This window comes from Pan paniscus, chromosome 16 (assembly GCF_029289425.2).
Source record: "Pan paniscus chromosome 16, NHGRI_mPanPan1-v2.0_pri, whole genome shotgun sequence".
Lineage (NCBI taxonomy): Eukaryota > Metazoa > Chordata > Mammalia > Primates > Hominidae > Pan > Pan paniscus.
The window spans coordinates 41,133,636-41,152,179 of NC_073265.2; the positions used below are offsets into that span (position 1 = coordinate 41,133,636).

Genomic DNA, 18,544 nt, shown 5'->3' on the forward strand with positions numbered 1-18,544 from the left:
CAGCTTCCCCCTCCTTCCTATGAATTTTTTAAAACATAAATGGAATCATGTAGTATATGCTGTTCTGCAACTTGATTTTTCACTCTGCTGTTTATCTTTAAAGTTTTGTTGTATCAATACATAGGGATCTACCACATTATTTTAACATCTTCAGAGGATTCCATTTATGGATCCTTAGTGGTGGATTTTTGTTAAATGCCTTTGCTGTGTCTCTTGAGATGCTCATATGGTTTTTGTCCTTTATTCTGTCAATGTGGTGTATTGATTGACTTTTATATGTTGAACCAACCTTTCATTCCTGAGATAAATCCCACTTGATCATGGTATAAACCTTTTGTTTCATTAGCTTTGAGAATATCACTCACTCCCTTGGGGGCTCTCCCCTTACCTCAGTGGACATTCCTTCTCAAAGCCCTGTACTGGTTTCTCCATATCTCTTCAACTTCTAAATATTGGAATGGCCCAGAACGTGATCCTTCTTTTCTCAGTCTACACTGACTTTCTGGGTAATCTCAGAAATATATATATTATCTTCATATACTTGCTGATGACTACCAGTGTTATTATCTACAGTTTGTATCTCTCTCCTGAACTCCGTATTCATGTCCAGCTACCTCCTCAGCAGCTTTACTTGGATGTCTAATGGACATCTTACATGTAAGTCCTCAAACTCCTGACTTCCATCCTGTGCCTGCTTTTCTCTGCTGTTTTCTATCTTACTAAATGCAATTTCAATCTTTCATTGCTCAGGCAAACAAAAAAAAAATTTTTTTTTTTTTTTTTTTTTTTTTGAGACAGCGTCTCACTCTGTTGCCCCGGCTAGAGTGCAGTGGCGCAATCTCGGCTCACTGCAACCTCCACCTCCCGGGTTCAAGCAATTCTCCTGCCTCAGCCTCCTGAGTAGCTGGGATTACAGGCATGCGCCACCACACCTGGCTAATTTTTGTATTTATAGTAGAGATGTGGTTTCACCATATTGGCCAGGCTGGTCTCGAGCTCCTGACCTTGTGATCCGCCCACCTCAACCTCCCAAAGTGCTAGGATTACAGGCGTGAGCCACCACGCCCAGCAAAAAAAAAAAAAAAAAAAAAAAAAACTAATGGAATCATTCTCGACATCCCTTTCTTGCAACTTAAACCTACCTTTGGCCCTATCTTCAAAATATTTCAGAATCCAACCACTTCTCACCATTTTCACAACTACCACCTGGACCCAAGCCACCATCTTTTCCCACCTGGATTATTGCAACAGCCTCCTAATTGGGTTACCTTCATCTATTTTACCTACCCCAAAGTCAGTTCTTTACATAGCACCAAGAGTGATTCTTTTAAAACTTAAGTTAAATGACCTCATTCCTATTCGGAGAACCCTCTAGCAGCTTCCCATCTCATTAAGAGTAAAAATAAAAATCTTTCAGTGGCCTTATAAGGCTTCACATGAGTGGACCTCATCTCATTTACTTGCCCTTTCTTTCATTCTACTCTAGCCATACAGCCTTCTTCAGCATGCCATGTGGACTCCCATATCAGGGCATGTACATTTGTTCCTTCTGCCTTGAACTTTCTTCCTAAAATAATCCACTTAGCTTTGTCTTATCACTTTGACTCTTTGCTCAAATGTCACCTTCTAGTTGAGGCTTTTCCTGACCGTGCTATATAAAATACCAACCCCATTCCCACCCCCAGTATTCCCCATCTACCCTATTGTGCCTTTTTTCTTTTTACCCTCTAACATTGCACTTTGCTTACTTTTATTATCTGTGTCCTTCCCCAGCTAGAATGAACATTCTGCCAGGCAAGGACCAATATGTTTTATCTCTGAATCTCTAGGACAGTGCTAATCAAATAATAGACCATCAGTAATATTCGAATACATGTATGGATAAGGGATTTGTTCCAGGTCACATAGCTAGTTGTTGCTAATAGAAAGGACAAGTATGTAGATAACAGCCACAGTTTTTTTAGTATCTCTACGCCCTATTGCCTTTCCTTTAACTTTAAGCTTGGTCTTACCCATATTTTCTGTAGTTTAACCTTGCTTTTGATCCCTCTAAGGGGCTGTTTTATATAAACTCATGATCATTCTTCTTTTTTCTCTCTCTTTCCTTCCCCTCCTTCCTTCCCTTCTTCTCTCTTCCTACCTCTGTCTCTTTTTCTTTCCTTCCCAGTCTCCCTCCTCTTTCTTTTTTCACTTGTAGGCTTCTGTTAATTAATCAATATGGTACTTATTAAGCACTGAGTCAAATGTCTAACACTGTACTGTATCCTATGAGAAATGAAATAGAAGCAGATTGAAGACATACCATTACTTGAGGAATTTAATATTTTATTAGCCCCTTCTTCTCAATGGCCTTTGTGCTCTTCTGGTTCTGGTTATCTGTGTTCTTTTCTGGCCTTCTGCCTTGACCATTTCTTTTGGCCCCTGCCTTGGAAATTAGTACATAATTTACCCTCATTTTGGCTTCACATGATCCAGCTACAGCAAGACCCAAATAAGAAAAGATGTTACAGCGACATTGATGAAGTTGGTCTAACACAGAAACTGAAAGAGTGAGAGAGACAGAAGAAAGAAGCATGAAGTAGGGAATGAGGAGTAGAGAATGTCACCAATGGGGAATTACATGTGACCAAAAAATCGAAAGATTATGACTGGGTACATATGAAAAATAGGTACAGGCCAGGTATAGTGGCTCACACCTGTAATCCCAGCACTTTGGGAAGCCGAGGTGGGTGGATTGCTTGAGCCCAGGAGTTTGAGACCAGCCTGGGCAACATGGTGAAACCCCATCTCTACAAAAAATACAAAAATTAGCCGGGCATGGTGGCACACAACTGTAGTCTCAGCTACTCAGGAAGCTGAGGTGGGAAGATCAATTGAGCCCAGGAGGCAGAGGTTGCAGTGAGCTGTGATCATGCCACTGCACTCCAGCCTGGGTGACAGGGCAAGACCCTGTCTCAAAAAAAAAAAAAGAAAGAAAAGTAGATACAGTCATCCATGAGTTCAACCAACTTCAGATAAAAAATATTTGGAAAAAAATTCTATGAATTTCCAAAAGCAAAATCTGAATTTGCTGTATGCCAGGTACTATGTTGAATCCACAAAAATGAAGTGATGTGTAGGCATTGTATTAGGTATATTAAGTAACCTAGAGGTAATGAAAAGTATACAGGAGCATGTGTGCAGGTTATATGCAAATACTATGCCATTTTATATAAGGCACTTGAGCATCTGAAGATTTTGGTATCTGCAGATGGTCCTGGAACCAACCCCCAACAAATACTGAGGGACAACTGTACATGTGAGAGCTATGGGCTACTGTGTCAAACTGAAACAACTAATGACAAACATTAAGGCAGTTATGTTAATTAATGTATTTATGGCATGTACAATATGTAGTAGGTACTGTATCAAATTTTAATCTCAATATTTTCTCTAATTTCTAGGCTTTTGCAGAAATGCTGAAAGTGAACAAAACTTTGAAGAGCTTAAATGTGGAGTCCAACTTTATCACGGGAGTTGGGATTCTGGCACTGATTGATGCGTTAAGAGATAATGAAACCCTGGCAGAGCTCAAGATTGACAATCAGGTCAATGTTCTACAATAATAACGTCGAGGAAGCTACAGCCCACGCTGCTGTGTAGGGCTTGGCGACTCAGGATGGGGATGGGAGGCGGGCTGTCAGGGATCCCTGTTGGAAGATGCTGGGCTGAAAGGAGAGCTGACATTTGGGGTATCTAGAATATTAACTCAGTGTATATAACAGTGTATACAATGTAAAGGTGTATACTCTCCCTAGATCATTTTAAGAGAATTTAGATGGCTATCTAGTTTGAACTGAGAGGACTCTTACATGTGACCTAGTCCACCTTCCAATTTTGCAGCTCTGTGCTGGCAAGGTCCACATTGTAGGGTTTTTGTAAAAGGCAGAGAGATACATGTTAGAAATGTTTCCATCCAGAGTAGCTATTAATTTTTTTATTTGAAAAAATAACTCCAGTTATTTGAAAAAATATTTGTTAAATGTCTCCTTCAGTCCTTCAAAGTAAATACATTTTGTAAACTATGAAGGTGGAAAAGAGGATTATGTCTTAAAATTTAACCCAGTGCTTCTTAATCCATGTTTTTCATTTTTTTATTGAGATATAATTACATACAGTAAAATTCATTTTCTTAAAGTATACAGCTAAATGGTTTTTAGTATATTTGTAGAGTTTTGCAGCCATTACCACTAATTCCAGAACATTTTCATTACCCCAAAAAGAAACCCCATACCCATTAGCAGTCGCTCCCCATTCACCCCTCTCACCAGGCTCTGGCAATCACTCATCCACTTTCTGTTTCTTAGGATTTGCCTATTCTGGACAGCTTATATCTGTGGAATCAAACAATATTTGATCTTTTTGTGCCTGGCTTCTTTCACCTGGCATAATGTTCTGGAGGTTCATCTGTATTGTAGCATACATCAGGACCTCATTCTTTTATGACTGAATAATATTCTATTCCATTTGGGGTGTGTCCACATACGGGCCACTAGAAATAATGCTGCTGTGAACATTCATTACAAACTCTAACATGGACATAGATTTTCATCTCTCTTCAGTATATAGCTAGGAGTGTATTGCTGGGTCACATGGTAACTCTATGTTTAACTTTTTGAGCAGCAGCCAGTTTTCCACAGTAGCTGTACCATTTTACATTCCTCCCAGCAATGTCCCCATTTTTCCACATTCTTGCCAACACTTGTTATTATCTATCTTTTTTATTATACTTATCCTAGTGGGTATGACGTGATATGTCCTTATAGTAATTCACACTTTTTTGATGTCTATATGATCATATTACTGAACTTTAAAAAGTTTTGTGTGTGTGTGTGTGTGTGTGTGTATAAAGTTCCAGTGAGGCTGTGGTGATGATTGGGTCAATGGGTAAAATCCCCTTCCTGTGACAAACATTTCATAGCTTTAAGTGACCAGTTTTCTACAACAAACAATTTGTTCTCAGTTACAAATCAGTCCTTGGAACTACTGAACTATGTATATGTTGTAGGAATTGGGAACATTTAAAGAGATCAAAGAATTAGCATGTGCCTGAATGTCTTAATTTACCTTGAAAAGTATTTTGATCTAGTTTATTAATATTGTTCTTTTTTTCTAATTACTCCAGAGGCAGCAGTTGGGGACAGCTGTAGAATTGGAAATGGCCAAGATGCTTGAGGAAAATACAAATATCCTTAAATTTGGATATCAGTTTACACAGCAGGGACCACGAACCAGAGCAGCTAATGCTATAACAAAAAACAATGACTTAGGTAAGACATAGTATCGATCAAGTTTCTGAGTTCTATCACAAGCTAACGTATTGGGGGAACTTCTTTCCCTCTTAAGAATAAATTCTAACAGAGAAGTTATTTGGCCTTTGTTTCTAAAATCTGCATGGTCCTTTATATACTGATTGAATTCAAGTTCAATTAAAGTGAGGTTGTGATGATTGGGTCAATGGGTAAAATCAGCTTCCTGTGACAAGCGTTTTTCATAGTTTTAAGTGACCAGTTTTCTACAACAAACAATTTGTTCTCAGTTACAGATCAGTCCTTGGAACTATTGAAACAAAGATTTCAACATTATCGGAAAGTTTTTTGGCCTTTTAATCAAGCGGACCCAGATAGAAATTCAATTTTATATGATAGAATGTGGATGTAGAAATATATAAAATAGAGAATAATTATATTTCTCACCCAGGTTTTTTGTTGTTGATTTTTTTTTTTTTTTTTTTTTTTTTGAGACGGAGCCTCGCTGTGTTGCGAGGCAGGAGTGCAGTGGCGCCATCTCGGCACACTGCAACCTCCGCCTCCCAGGTTCAAGTGATTCTCCTCCCTCAGCCTCCCGAGTAGCTGGGACTACAGGCGTGCGCGCCGTGCCCAGCTAATTTTTTTTTTTTTTTTTTTTTTTTTTTTTTTTTTTTTGAGACAGAGTCTTGCTCTGTCGCCCAGGCTGGAGCGCAGTGGCACCATCTCGGCTCACTGCAAGCTCCGCCTCCCAGGTTCACGCCATTCTCCTGCCTCAGCCTCCTGAGTAGCTGGGGCTACAGGCGCCCGCCACCTCGCCCGGCTAATTTTTTTTGTATTTTTAGTAGAGACAGGGTTTCACCGTGTTAGCCAGGATGGTCTCGATCTCCTGACCTGATGATCCACCCGCCACTGCCTCCCAAAGTGCTGGGATTACAAGCGTGAGCCACCGCGCCCGGCCAATTTTTGTATTTTTAGTAGAAATGGGGTTTCACCATGTTGGCCAGGATGGTCTCAATCTCTTGACCTCACGATCCGCCCGCCTCGGCCTCCCAAAGTGCTGGGATTACAGGCGTGAGCCACCGCACCTGGGCCCTCACCCAGGTTTTATAGTCTGGTATGTAGGTGTTTGCTCGTCTTCCTAAAAGGACTGTTGTGGAACTGTCTTCTCACTGCATACATCTAGGTCAGTAATCTCTCATTCTCCTATGGTTCCTATTTAATTGCTTGAGGCTTGTGGCTTCTGTTTGAAATAGACTTTCCAGCCAAGGCTGAATTAAAGAATATGGTACTTAGAATTTTATTTCTACATGTTTCCAAAAGTTGACTCTTTTAAATTAGGATGTTTGCCATTGAAGTATTTTTAAAGATGTCTCTTAGACAAGAAGTAAAACAAGACTTCTCAAAAGGAGTGACATTTCAACGTGTTGCCATTCTCTTAAGCTTCAGCCATATTTGAGTTCGCATTCTGTAAAAGTTTCTGGAGCAGGAAAAAATAACACTTCATTTCTTTAATCCAGATCACGTGGAAAATATTAGCTCAAACTCTTTCTGTCCTTTGTATGACTGTGGTTTCCCAGAAGAGATGTTAGCTGCTTGCTTTTGAAAATAGAAAATTGGTGTGTTTTGGTGTATTGTTGATTCCAAATGTAGTCTGCAAAGTCATGCTAATTGTTTTAGTATTGCTTCACTAGTTAGCTTCTATTTTTTCCTTCAGGCGTTTAATTTGGCTTCTTAGAGCAGCGTTTTAAGAGAACTTCATAAAGAAGTTCTAGCTGGACTTCATAAATAATTGGAAAGCTTTAAAAACACGTAGATTATTGGCTTAAAATGGCTTTCTTCACCCCAAAAAGATGGTTGACCAGGGCCTCACGACCATCACATAACCCTACTTTGATGGATAATGAAGCCAAGTGCTCTATTGAATGTTTACTATGTTCTCATTAGTGCGCTACACAGCCACGAGGTACAGATACTGTTGTTCTCCTGTTGTGCAGGATAAGTTGAGGCTCAAAGAAGTTAACTAACTTGCCAAAAAACACACTACAGAAAAGTGACAGAGCGAGTTTCCTTAGAGGTTCTGATTTAGTCTGTGATGGGATTTGGGTTGTAGGCATTTCACACTCAGAAACCCTGGCTTGTTTCTCCAGTATTGAGTGGATATTTGAGTTTCTGAGTTCATCATTGTTATACATCTTAAGCAGGTGTGCCCCATATGTCCTCTACTTATCACAGCATTTGTCCCATTTTTTAAATTGCCTTTTACTCAGAAAACTAATTATATGTAGTAGTCTTACTTCCAAAGACTATATGCTTTTTGAGGGCAGGGACTATGTTGTTGGCAGGGGCCATGTCCGACTATTGAATCCCAACTCTTTTAAAACCATGCCTGACACACAATAGGTACTTAAGAAAACTGGATTAAGTGAATAAATAAGTGGTAGAATTTGAACTCTCTCAAAGTTATAATTTTCTGGTACCTGAATAGCCATAAACTAAGCCAGAAGTATCCTCCATTTTTCCTCTCCTTGGAAACTATCTTAACAAGCCCCAACCAGCTCTGTTACTTACCTCCCTCCAGGAGGCAGGTGATTCCAGCAGCTGTCCCTCCAGGAGCTGTACAGTGAATGTCTATAAACGTCACGGCAGGGGCGCTGACCTTTGCAAGGCTTCAGCAGTTGTGCTTTTTTGTGAAGCCTGTTTTGGTAGACACTTTGCCTGCATTTCTGTAAGAAAAGAAATGTCCAGTGTTAGAGTGAGGGAGATTTGGGCAAATGCAAGATGGGGTGTGGGGGGTGCAAATGAAAACCATTTCCTAGGCTGCTTTATGTTGTCTCTGAGCAATTGAATAGCCGTGCACAGTGGTGTGTGATAGAGGAAGAGAAGACCATGTCGAAGAAGCTGTGTTCTGACCCAAAGCAGAAGCGAGAGAAAGCAAGCAGCTTTGTTCCGGGAACTCTCTAGACTCCCAGTTACACTGTTTCATTCTGATCCAAACTAGATTTTCAAACGTGGGTCTCATGCATGAAATGACAATAAGCACATTCCTGGATAGGGCAATTATAGATAAAAGCTCAAATTTGAGAGCAAGCAAGTTATTTATATGCTGATGGCAGCCTGTGGATTTTAAGAACTGACTCTTATATCATGATGCTGGCTCCTGAATAAACTTTCAATGAGTACTTGTTGTTTAAAGCTAACATTTAAAAAGTGGTATCAGCAGATTGAGGCCGGGTGCAGTGGCTCACGCCTGTAATCCAAGCACTTTGAGAGACCCAGGTGGGTGGATCACCTGAGGTCAGGAGTTTGAGACCAGCCTGGCCAACATGGTGAAACTAAAAATACAAAAATTAGCCAGGTGTGGTGGCAGGTACCTGCAATCCTAGCTACTCGGGAGGGTGAGGCATGAGAATTGGTTGAACCCAGGAGGCGGAGGTTGCAGTGAGCCAAGATTGCACCACTGTACTCCAGCCTGGGCTACAGAGTGAGACTTTGTCTAAAAAAAAAAAAAAATGATATAAATAAATTTAAGAGGGAGTGTTGGTAGAATACACTGAAATTACATGGTTAAAGAACTTTGATTTATTTGGATTTTATGCAGAAGGCATTAGAGAGCCATTAGAGGCCACCGAATACATGATTAAGATACTTCAAAAACAAAAACTGCTCTTATTGCTCTATTAGAGTTAGAAAATGAAGTTAGTTAGGACATTCGCAATTAACTAATGGTGGCGTATTGACAACCTATATCAGTGGAGTGTGTTTTGGTAAGAAATTGGACCAGATCCAAAGAATTGTTAATAGGGCAAAATTTATAAGCCTGCCATCTAGAGGATGAGCTGAGGAATTGCTGGAAGGTAACAAGTGAGCACCAGGTGAGAAAGAGGGGTCAGAAATGGCCCGTTGCCCCATTGTCCTCTGTTGTGCACACAGCGGCAGCAACCTCTCATTCTTCTGCTCAGCTTAACTTTTTTTCAGCTGTATACTCTGACCTCTGCCTAATAGATAAAGATTGATAAGCCTGAAGACCATGTTTTCTGACATATTGGTCTTAGCAGCCTGATATGTACTAACTCAAAAGAGATAATCAAAGAACAAGACTTGAAACTTGTACAGAATCTCCTGGGCATATAGTTCTTTTTCACCTTGTAGATGGGGCTTTATCAGATCCTTGAGTTCTGATTTTGATAACATCGTTCCCTCTCTCATTGTTTTCTTAGTCTCAGCTATTCATTGAAATAATTCTACCTGTTCTCCATCTCTCCAGCTAAGAAGTGTCACAGCTGTAACAGCAAAGAGGTTCTATGGTATACATGCAATATTGTATTTACCTTTGAGTCTCACATTACTATCTTTACACTAGTTAACTGCATATTCCATTTTCTAGACCTTTTTTGTTTGCTGCACTCTGTCCTGTAGATCTTTTCTATAACATGCATTTTAGCATCTGAAGTGGTATGCCAGTAACATCCAAACCCTGCTGCAATTCAAAATTTTCTTTGAAATGTTCTACCCTAAAGAATTATCTGGGCTGGGCGCAGTGGCTCACGCCTGTAATCCCAGCACTTTGGGAGGCTGAGGCGGGCGGATCACCTGAGGTCAGGAGTTTGAGACCAGCCTCAACATGGAGAAACCCCGTCTCTACCTTAAAAAGTACAAAATTAGCCAGGTGTGGTGTTGCATGCCTGTAATCCCAGCTACTCAGGAGGCTGAGGCAGGAGAATTGCTTGAACCTGGGTGGTGGAGGTTGCGGTGAGCCGAGATCGCGCCATTGCACTCCAGCCTGGGCAACAGGAGCAAAACTCCGTCTCAAAAAAAAAAAAAAAAGAATTATCTGAAGTTTGCCTTTCAGACATTTCTATATTTTTCAGAGATCTATATACATGATTTGATATTTGAGGGCTCAAGTCTCCATTTAATTTTTTTTCTTAATACTTCAGTGAACACATGAAACTTGTCTTTGTTAGCATGGATTAAAATTAGAGTCGGTTGCTTGCTTTGACAGCACATACACTAAAATTGGAATGATACAGAGAAGATGAGCATGGCCCCTTGCAAGGATGACACAGACATTCATGAAGCAATCCCTATTTTTATTGAGTTCTGGCAAAAAATAAATAAAATAAACTTAAGAGTCAGGCGAACTTAATTAGATAAGTATAAAAATGTTCGTGGGAACCTGATACTTTAGTCCTTCTGGTTTTATTTTCAAGCAAGCACCCAGCCTATGGCTGAACAAGATTTTATATACGTCATCTGAATGTATGGTCTTATCTATTAAAGGCCGACAAACAGAAGTCAGCAGTCAGAATAGCACAAGAGCAGAGTGTCTATGGCCTGGCCAGGACACCAGGTGCAACTGTTGGCTTCTAGTTCCTCTGTCAAACAGCCAATTTAGGCCAAAGTACACACTACAGAAGTGACAGAGCCGTGATTCACTCTATTTGTCATCAACTCTGGAACCTGTGGTTTTTGTCCTCTCTAGGAGCCGGCCACAATGCTGAGAGCCCTGAATTGGTGGCACTCAATGAATGCTCTCTAGTGGCTGATAGGTGAGAGTGCAGGTAGCAAGATCTGAAGTTGAAGACCTTGTTCTGCTACTAGAGAACACCCCTGAGTAGTTTGGCATCACCAGTCCAGGAAGAGGCTGGTAGTCTCAGATACATACATGTACCGTTCTTTGCTGCAAAAGCTGAGCTAGTTGACTGGCCACTTAGGCAGCCAAAGTTTATGGTAGCCAGAAGTGATCACACCATATTACCAGGGTCTGAGATTTTCATTACTTTGCATTTGTTGTTTTATCAGACCCTGAACTGGTTTATATTACAGGAGACGAAGGAAAGTTCAGAAAGCAGTAGCAAATCACTTACCTATAAAAATGACAAAAATGTTTTTGGTATATTCTTTTACAGCCTAAGGAAATACATTGTAGTGTCTAATCAGGAGAGCATGCAAGTAGTTACTTTTAATATGTTCTAACCCCAGCTGCCTGAATGTCACTTCAAAATTTAACACACTAATTTATTCGCTGTTTTTTAAAACCTGAGTATGTACTTTTTCAGTAAACAAATGACTTGGGCTGGGCGCAGTGGCTCACACCTGTAATCCCAGCACTTTGGGATGCTGAGGCGGGCAGATCACTTGAGCTCAGGAGTCCAAGACCAGCCTAGGCAAGATAGTGAGACCTAATGTCTGTTTTATTAATAAATTACAAAGTCAAAAATAAACAAAAACAAATGACTTGTAGATGATTGCTGACCATTCTGTTTTAGATTTCTAGTGCTGCTGCTGTGTAAGCACAGCTATGAGTCATTGAGCTTAGGGCATGTAATTCTTTTGTTGAAGCCCCTTGGTTCTCAACAAGTAAATGACAGTGGTGAATGATGGGAAGTAGGTTTTTTTTTTTTTTTAATTAGTGGTCATGTGAACTGGAAATGGACATTTCAATGTTGTAAAACTTATAACTGGATTATGCAGAAACTTGCTTGTTATAAGCAAGTTACCATTGTAAAAACTAATAGGGATTTCTAACATAGTTTCTTTTATTTTTCTCATAGTGCGTAAGAGACGAGTTGAAGGAGATCACCAGTAAGTCTGCAAAGGTGTAATCTTTGGAAGACTTCAGAAGATCACCAAGGGCTCATGTTGGTGACATCATGTAAAATTTTCCTGGGTAGAAGGGAAAAGACTGGAAAAATTTTTTTAGTGACATGCATTTTTTTTTAGTTGTTATCAAATTGTAAAATCAGTAATGTGATATTTTATATTCTGAAACATTTCTACTTTCTGCTAAAATCAATTTTAATTTAGTTTAATTGAATGATTTATGATGAATCTTGGGCAAAAAAATACATTTGTAAAAAATTTCACAGGTCATTTGTGTAGAATAATTTGAACATTGTGAGGACCAATCTTTTTTAAATCAAAAGGGATGTTGCTGGTATCAGAATTGTTATTGCTTCATTTAGACATAAAACACTTAAGTGTTTTCTTCACTCCGTGACCTGGAGAGTTTTCCATTTTTTAAAATACATGAACTTGGCAAGGGTGTGATTTTTCTTTATCAAGAGAACAAAATGCCAGAATGTTAAAACAGTTAACTCAAAATCTAGTCATCTGTGTAGGAGCTAAAGCAGGTCTCCAGGGAGAGAGGGTGGTTGTCTGTGCATTCCAGGTTACTGCACTTGTCTGATGTGACGTAGCAACACCCAGGTTTTCTTAAAACAAAGTCATCAGCTTTGCCAGGTTACATACTTTATTTAAAAGTATAGTGAGGTCGAAGTTCATTCCAGTGTTTCATTTTAATAATGTGGGCATTATTAAATTTTTGTGGAAACTAATAGTAAAAAATAAAAGCTGTTTTCACCACCTCCCTCCCCACCCCCCAAAAAAGGCATACAGCCAACTCTTAGTTATTTAGGGTAAGAGAAAAAAGAAAACTGTTAAACAATGAAATCAAAGATAATAAATATGATAGATTTCCAGTATGAGGCACTTGCAAAACAGTCGTTTAAACTGATGGTTACTGTAAGTCAGTTGGAAGCTGGCATGTATGTAAATTACTTGGTGTTACACCATATCCGAAGGAGTTCCTATGTGCAGTGCAGAATTGCATAAACAGTATTTAATCACTGCTACAAATCTTCCAACCAAGAAGGAAAACTGCTATTCTTCATAAATCTAATTTTTAGTATATGCTTCCTTTCATCTTATACTTTTATCAATATTTATAAAAGTCATTTCTATAATAAAAGCAGTCTTTCTTGCTCAAAGTATTAAGGTGAACAATTGAATAGAGTACTGTGGTCGGGAGACTGATTTGAGACTGCAGAGCTGATGCTGGGTAGAGGGTCTGGACTTGTATTCATGTTCTGTCTCAGGGCAGCCCCTGGAGCAGGAGATGGCAGAGGCATTTACAGCTGCAGAAAACAGGGAGGAATGGAATCTGAGGTAACCCTGGCCTCAAAATTCAGGCCTGGCTGTATCATTTACAGAGATTTTTCTGAAGGGAAAAGTCTCATTTCTGAGGAAGGCAAGGTGGCTAATCATTATTAATTTTTTTTAAACTTTTTGGGCCGGGCGCAGTGGCTCACGCCTGTAATCCCAGCACTTTTGGGAAGCCAAAATGGGTGGATCACTTAAGGTCAGGAGTTCAAGACCAGCCTGGCCAACATGATGAAACCCTGTCTCTACTAAAAATCAAAAAAGTAGCCAGGTGTGGTGGTGCACACCTGTAATCCCAGCTACTCGGGAGGCTGAGGCAGGAGAATTGCTTGAACCTGGGAGATGGAGGTTGCAGTGAGCCGAGATCGTACCACTGCACTGCAGTCTGGGTGACAAAGCAAGACTGTGTCTCAAAAAACAAACAAACAAACTTTTTGAAATTGAATTGCAATGTCTGCTACTTTGGCTTGGGCTGGACAGTTTATCTAATAAGCAAGGCAGCTTCTTGTGTGCTATGGTAATAAGCCTTCTTAACAGGCTAAGCTTCCCTCATAAGAACTGTGGTGTTTCTCTGTTTTTTTTTGTTTGTTTGTTTTGGTTTGTTTTGGTTTTTTGGTTTTGTTTTGTTTTGTTTTTTACATCAGTATCCAATGTTTTGTAGGGGCCAAAGGTTAACTTTGCACTATTCCCTGTCAGTTAAAGGCCACTGATATTTTTCTAAGTTAGCAAGGCTCACTTACTTGCTTTCTTGCCTCCCTTGCCTCCATCCCTCTCCCTTCCTACCTTCTCTATTTACCTATTTCTCTCCCTCCCTCTCTTCTCCTCTCTTTTTTTTTTCCCCGCTTATGCAGCTTTTTGATTGTACTTGATTTTATGGAGACTGCACAGTTCCAGCAAGATTGGGAGTCAGGCATGGAGCAGGCATCTCAGGCTACCAGAAAGAATTGGTCACCTAGACTTTCAGTCAGGCATCCTCGTTTGCATTGTCCTGTAAGTCAATTAGTTGATAAATAGTTCCCCCTTCATCCCTTAAGTTTTGTTTTTGTTTTTGTTTTTAATATAGGTAAGTGGGACTCTACCTAAAATTTTGCATCATACTTATGGGTAATATCTTTTTCATGTATTATTTATCAAAGTATGAAGTTGAGTATTTTGCTTGTACCATTTCAATTCTGCATTATAGTAGTTCATTGTGTAACTGAAAGAAATGATTTCTTCATAAGTGACATTAAATATGAACATTCATCCAATTGAATTTACAAAATCTTTCCAAAATTATAAGGGAGAAAAATCGGGTTTACTTCAATCTTTAAAAATCTGGCACCTCTTAGTAACTTTCAGTATTTCTAAATTGCTCTAAAATTTTATAATAAATAGATTAGGGTTTTGCAATAGTCTTAATTTTTAAGCCAAAGGTTTTCTGAGACCTTAGGTTTTGTAGTCTAACCAGCTTATCTGGTTATTTAAAAGAATATTCTTTGTGTTTTTAAATTGCTATTTTTAAAAAAGCTTTTTATTACCCATTTTATAAAATGTTATACTCATATTTGTCTGAATTTTTCCAGTATTCCTACATGAAATTGTATGTATTAAAAACTCAATATTCGTGGCAAATATTAATATTATTGAAATGGATTTTGGTGCTATATTCTTGTAGCTAAAGCCTAGTAGAATTCTCAAGAATAGGTGAAATACACTTTCAAAGTTGCCTGTCATTTAAAAGACCAAATGAGCATTTTGTATTAAATAAATTAGCAGATGGTTAGAGACTTCAAGGAGAGTTAGCTTGGTCATTTAATTGCGACTTCATGTTATTTGATTGAAATAACCCACATCCTTGCTTTGTATAAGATGTGCACTCTGGAGAAGTTACATGTAAATAGAATTCTATAAATTGTTTTCCAGTTGACCGAGTATCTGTTGTGTTTTTATTTAAAAAGAGGATTCCATGACATAATAAAAATTATTTTAAAAAATGTTTTGGGCCGGGTGTGGTGGCTCACGCCTATAATCCTAGCACTTTGGGAGGCCGAGGTGGGCGGATCACCTGAGGTCAGGAGTTCGAGACCAGCCTGACCAACATGGAGGAACCCTGTCTCTACTAAAAATACAAAATTAGCCAGGCGTGGTGGCACACACCTGTGATCTCAGCTACTCGGGAGGCTGAGGCAGGAGAATCGCTAGAACCCGGGAGGCGGAGGTTGCAGTTAGCTGAGGTCGCGCCATTGCACTCCAGCATGGGCAACAAGAGTGAAACTCTGTCTCAAAAAAAAAAAAATTTTTTTTTTGATAAAATGTTACTCATATCATATTGTACGTTATATTTAACTCTTGCTGTCATTAAAATAAGATGACAACATTTATGAAGTTTTATAAAATCTTACATTTTAGGGTCTGTGTTCCCAGGGCTGCCTCACTTTTTCCCTAAAAAACTAGGAACCACTGTTAACCTCCCAGCAGATGCAAGGATCATGCTTTCTCTGGAGTCCTTAGTCACTTCCATTCTTTGCAAGTTTAGTACTGCCCAAATTTACTCATTCTACAGTGTTACTGCACTTTGAACGTATTGACCCATGTCACCCAAGAGAAGCAAACAGATGGATGCACTAGAGACAACTCGGGTTGCTGCTCTCAGTTAAGGGCTGTGAGTTCTTGGGGTCTAAGTATCTGTAAAATTATCCTCTCCATCAGCTCTCACTGATCATTAATGTTTCTGGATATTTCTTACCCTAAGATTTGCTTACCAACAAATCAAAGAAACGCTTCACTAATTATTTTTAAATTGAGAAAATAGTATTCAGAGGCAAAGATTTTTATATTCTTTTTTGAGACCAAGTCTCACTCTGTCACCCAGGCTGGAGTGCAGTGGCGTGATCTCAGCTCACTGCAGCTTCCACCTCCCAGATTCAAGTGATTCTCCTGCCTCAGCCTCCCAAGTAGCTGGGATTACAGGCGTCCGCCACCACGCCCGGATAATTTTTTGTATTTTTAGTAGAGACGGGGTTTCACCATGTTGGCCGGGCTGTTCTCAAAGTGACCTCAGGTGATCCACTCGCCTCGGCCTCCCAAAGTGCTGGGATTACAGGCTTGAGCCACCACACTCAGCCTCATTCTTATATTTTAATTTGGTCATTCTTAGATCTACAGATTGAACATCCCTAATTGAAAACTTTTTGAGTACTAACATAGTGTTCAAAGGAAATGCTTATTGGAGCATTTAGAATTTCAGATTTTCAGATTAGGGATGCTGAACTGGTGTAATGCCCAGTATTCCAAAATCCAAAATAATTTGAAATCTGAAACACTTAATGGTCCCAGCATGTTGGATAAGGGATACTCAACCTGTATTGATTTTTCTCCACTATAATTCAGTTCTATAAGTTCTTCCCTACAAAAAATGAATGAATTAGAAATTTGATAATAAAACATAATATATTTTATTAATTTTAAACTCTATCTTGCAGTCTGATTATTCAGAAAGGTCAACCTAGAAAAAAGACATGGCTAAGTAAACTATTTTAAGCCATAACTAAGTATTTTGGAAAGCCTTCATTAACACATAAAGAATTTTGGCCAAGCACTGTGGCTTATGCCTGTAATCCTAGCACTTTGGAAAGCCGAGGCCGACGGATCACTTGAGCTCAGGAGTTTGAGACCAACCTGCGTAACATGGTGAAACCCCATATCTACAAAAAGTACAAAAATTAGCTGGGTGCGGTGGCGCATGCCTGTAGTCCCATCTACTCGGAAGACTGAGGCAGCAGAACCGCTTGAGCCTGGGAGGTGGAGGTTGCAGTAAGATGAGATCATGCTGCTGTACTCTAGCCTGGGCGATGAGAGTGAAACTCTTATCTCAAAAAAAAAAAAAAAGAGCTATACTCATAGTACTTTGGGAGACCAAGCAGGGAGGATTACTTGAGACCAGGAGTTTGAGACTACCATGGACAACATAGCAAGACCCCATCTTTACAAAAAATTTTAAAATTAGCCAGACACCTATAGTACCAGCTACTTAGGAGTCTAAAGTGGGAGAATTGCTTGAGCCTGGGAGGTTGAAGCAGCAGTGAGCTTTGATCATGCCACTGCATTCCAGCCTGGGTAACAAGAGTGAGACTCTGTCTCAAAAAACAAAACAAAACAAAAAAATGGGTTTTTGTGTTGTTGTTTTTGTCTTTTACTTAGGACACCTGCTCTAGAGGCTAGATAAAAATAGATTGTAATGGCCGGGTGCAGTGGCTCACACTTGTAATCCCAGCACTGTGGAGGCTGAGGTGGGCGGATCACTTGAGGTCAGGAGTACGAGACCAGTCTGGCCAACATGGCGAAACCCCATCTCTACTAAAAATACAAAAAATTAGTTGGGCATGGTGATGCGCACCTGTAATTCTAGCTACTTGGGAGCCTAAGGCAGGAGAATCACTTGAACCTGGGATGCAGAAGTTGCAGTGAGCCGAGATCGTGCCATTGCACTCCAGCCTGGGTGACAGAGTGAGACTCCATCTCAAAAAAATATATATATTAAGAAATACCACCAGCAGTGTTTTGCTAACATAGCTGTAACAAATTATTAAGTTCTTTTTTTTTTTTAAGATGGAGGTTCACTCGTCGCCCAGGCTGGAGCACAATGGCGCGATCTCAGCTCACTGCAACCTCCGCCTCCTGGGTTCAAATGATTCTCCTGCCTCAGCCTCCTGGGTAGCTGGGACTACAGGTGCCCGCCACCACGCCTGACTAATTTTTGTATTTTCAGTAGAGACGGAGTTTCACCATCTTGGCCAGGCTGGTCTCGAACTCCTGACCTCGTAATCCACCCGCCTCGGCCTCCCAAAGTGCTGGGATTACAGGTGTTTGCCACCGCGCCCAGCCCAAATTATTGCATTCTTAAGACAGACACCTCTTAGAATCTATATATATGAGGTTTTACTCCCTTTTCTACACTCAGTATGTTTTAATTGATGCAAAGCAATTAATTGGCCTAAAATGTTTCAAATATTATAGTCTATACATTCAGAGAGTAAGGTTTAAGAATGAATTATTGGTGCTTCTTGGTGGGTGTATATAGCAGTTTTTAGAAGTTTAAATTTCACCTCTACTCAGAAAGATAAGCTTTTGATTTGGTGGTTTCAAATTTTCAGATCAATCCATTTAAGAATTGTTTTTTCAAATGTATATACACGTATAACATAAAAATGTTTGTAATTTCAAATGTCTTTTTTTCAGTTTTTTGGATGAATTATTATATTTGGTTTTAGTTACATTTAAAAGCTTGAAAATTACCTTTCTAACAATCATTTGAATGTCATTCATTGTCACAT

General features: G+C 39.6%; 1 protein-coding gene and 1 non-coding gene across 2 annotated transcripts in view; both read left to right on the forward strand.

Annotated features, from left to right (window-relative positions):
• TMOD3 (tropomodulin 3) overlaps positions 1-15,138 on the forward strand; it is an 82,250-nt gene extending 67,112 nt beyond the window's left edge. Inside the window, exons 8-10 of the mRNA XM_003827843.6 lie at positions 3,444-3,587; positions 5,165-5,309; positions 11,843-15,138. Coding sequence (XP_003827891.1) covers positions 3,444-3,587; positions 5,165-5,309; positions 11,843-11,877 — 324 coding nt within the window. The 3' untranslated portion in view covers positions 11,878-15,138. The remainder of the gene's footprint in view (positions 1-3,443; positions 3,588-5,164; positions 5,310-11,842) is intronic.
• LOC112437392 (U6 spliceosomal RNA) lies at positions 10,279-10,380 on the forward strand. Its single transcript, XR_003026011.1, has one exon. It is a non-coding gene; the product is annotated as a U6 spliceosomal RNA (small nuclear RNA).
• Positions 15,139-18,544: the final 3,406 nt, after the last annotated feature.